General features: G+C 38.8%; 1 protein-coding gene across 1 annotated transcript; it reads right to left on the reverse strand.

Annotated features, from left to right (window-relative positions):
- Positions 1-382: 382 nt before the first annotated feature.
- Positions 383-1,206, reverse strand: LOC112507683 (protein GLUTAMINE DUMPER 2-like). Its single transcript, XM_025112347.1, has one exon. The coding sequence runs from the start codon at positions 1,076-1,078 to the stop codon at positions 587-589; it is 492 nt and encodes a 163-aa protein (XP_024968115.1). The 5' UTR covers positions 1,079-1,206; the 3' UTR covers positions 383-586.
- Between the last annotated feature and the right edge of the window lie 1,013 nt (positions 1,207-2,219).

The following is a 2,219-nucleotide window of genomic DNA, read 5'->3' on the forward strand; positions in this document are numbered from 1 at the left end:
ACCTCACCATAGGTGAGGAGGGTGTTTGAGTTTATTTGTTGCATTTACTGTATATAAATATTATATACTTAAAAAAAAATATTGATGGGCCAATCATAAAATCCAGATAGGAACGGAAATCAACATAGGCGCAAAAAAACACGAAATGGTCCGAAAACATTTTCTATCCAAGCAAGCTTTGAATTGATATATTATGAGCGTGAAACAAATTCTCGTAGCAAAAATTATGTACGTCAACGCAACATCGTCTGTTAACCTAGCCATGGACTCCAGGAACAAGTAGGTTTTGTCAAGGCCCACATCAATATATAGTTGATAAGAGGGATTGAAAATAAGTCTTTAATTCATAAATTCAAAATTAAAATAAATTGAACAATTTTTTTGTTTTGTTTCTCGATCATCAAAATTTTATGTACATATCGTGTTATACAAGAACAAAGTAGATAATATGCCCTATGATCACCTACGGAAGCCCTCACCATATCTACATTCCAACCGCAATCACCGCCGCTCGATCTTTCTTTTGACATGACTACTACGGTTGACGCACAGAAAGAAAGATAAAAGAAACTAAATCGGTAAAATATTAATGGAGCTGATCTATGCTCTCCAGTTGGTTCTCCGTGTTCCTTACTTGTATATGATCGCTACTCCCCTGTTTTTCCTTCTCATTCTCCTCTATCATTTCCATCTCCGACGTAGACGATTTCTCCGACCAGTTGCTCCCGGAACTACAACTGCCAAACGACGACGCTCTGCTTGAGATGGGTGTTGCCACAAACGTGGGTCTTGCTTGACCCGCCATGATAACCAGATACTTCTCTTCCAAAACATGGGTTTCCTTGTGGTTTTCGGGTTTGGAATCTCCGGCCTCGAGGTCTCTGTTTCCTTCGGCATCGTTTTCCACATCGTCGGAGTGGTTGGAGTAGGAGCAAGCGAGGATCAAGAGGGCAAAAGCAATGAGACCCATCAAGGCAGCTAGGCCACCAAAGAGGTATGGCACCGGTGAGTGCCACGGTGACCGTTGAACAACCACCGGCGACGAGGGAGCCATTGAAGAAGGCGTGTGTGGAGTCATGATGAAGGTTCTCTTTTACTTGGTAATTAGAGAGATTAAAGTTGTTTGAAGAGATGTTATGTGATCATATAGTATTTATAGAAAGGGAAAACGAATGGAATGTTTATTTAGAGTGAAGTATATATATGACGTACGTCATGTCATGGAGCCCATCCCGGTTCCTTTCTGAAATACTATTTGTAGTAATTTTACTTCAAAGATGTAATCAACATTCTAATATGATACCGGTAATAAGTAGTTTTTAGTGTTTGAATAGGAAAAAAAGGATGTTTATACCGGTGTCAAATCGGCAATAAGGTTTAAGTTACCCCATTCTAACTTATGAGAAATAACTTATTAGCTTTAAAAATCAAATTACATCTAACCCTTTTCTTTTAACCCTTTAACTCACCTCCATGAGATCGCCGACACCATGTCCTCATACTTCCCGGCGGTCATCCAGACTACTCAACCGTCGATCAACACAACACCACCACTGGTGACCTATGAGATTATCGACAATTTCATGAGAGCAGTGAATCGATCTATAAGAGCAACGAATAGGCTTTTAATTTCCATGTTAGGGTTGGATCTAAGAGCTTGATTCAAAAAATCGATCAAATTAACGATTTGAATCACATATTCCGCCCCAATTACAAGACTTTGGTGAGGGAGAAATCAATGTTGGGACGATGTGAGAAATGGAAAGGGATCGAGATCTGTTGTTGTGGGAGGATTCCAACACCACTGCTCTTCCTCATCGATGGCATCAGGTTGTTTCTTCTTTCCGGTACGACTGCTCTTTCTCATTGTGTCTATCTGCTCCTTTCCTGCCGCCACTGCTTGAAAGAATGTCCTTTTGGTCATTTAAATGGATAATCAAAATTTGTCAAACACGAAAAATTAACTTATCAAGTTATTATGTTTTACGTACCATCATAAACTAATCCAACTAAGTTGTTTTAAATAAGCAATCCTAAACATCCCCTAAATTTGGGATTTTGGTCGTTATGTTCATTTGAATAGATCTTTTGTTTCTTCTCTTGTATTTTTTATCGTCGTGTTCGAACTCCATAAGTTTAACATGTAATTCGATTTCTTTTATACAATCCATCATCGAATTATTTGCAATTTCCTGAAAGGCCTTTGCTAATTTTTGTGT

This window comes from Cynara cardunculus, assembly GCF_001531365.2.
Source record: "Cynara cardunculus var. scolymus isolate 2C chromosome LG 2, CcrdV1, whole genome shotgun sequence".
In the NCBI taxonomy this organism is placed as follows: Eukaryota; Viridiplantae; Streptophyta; class Magnoliopsida; order Asterales; family Asteraceae; genus Cynara; species Cynara cardunculus.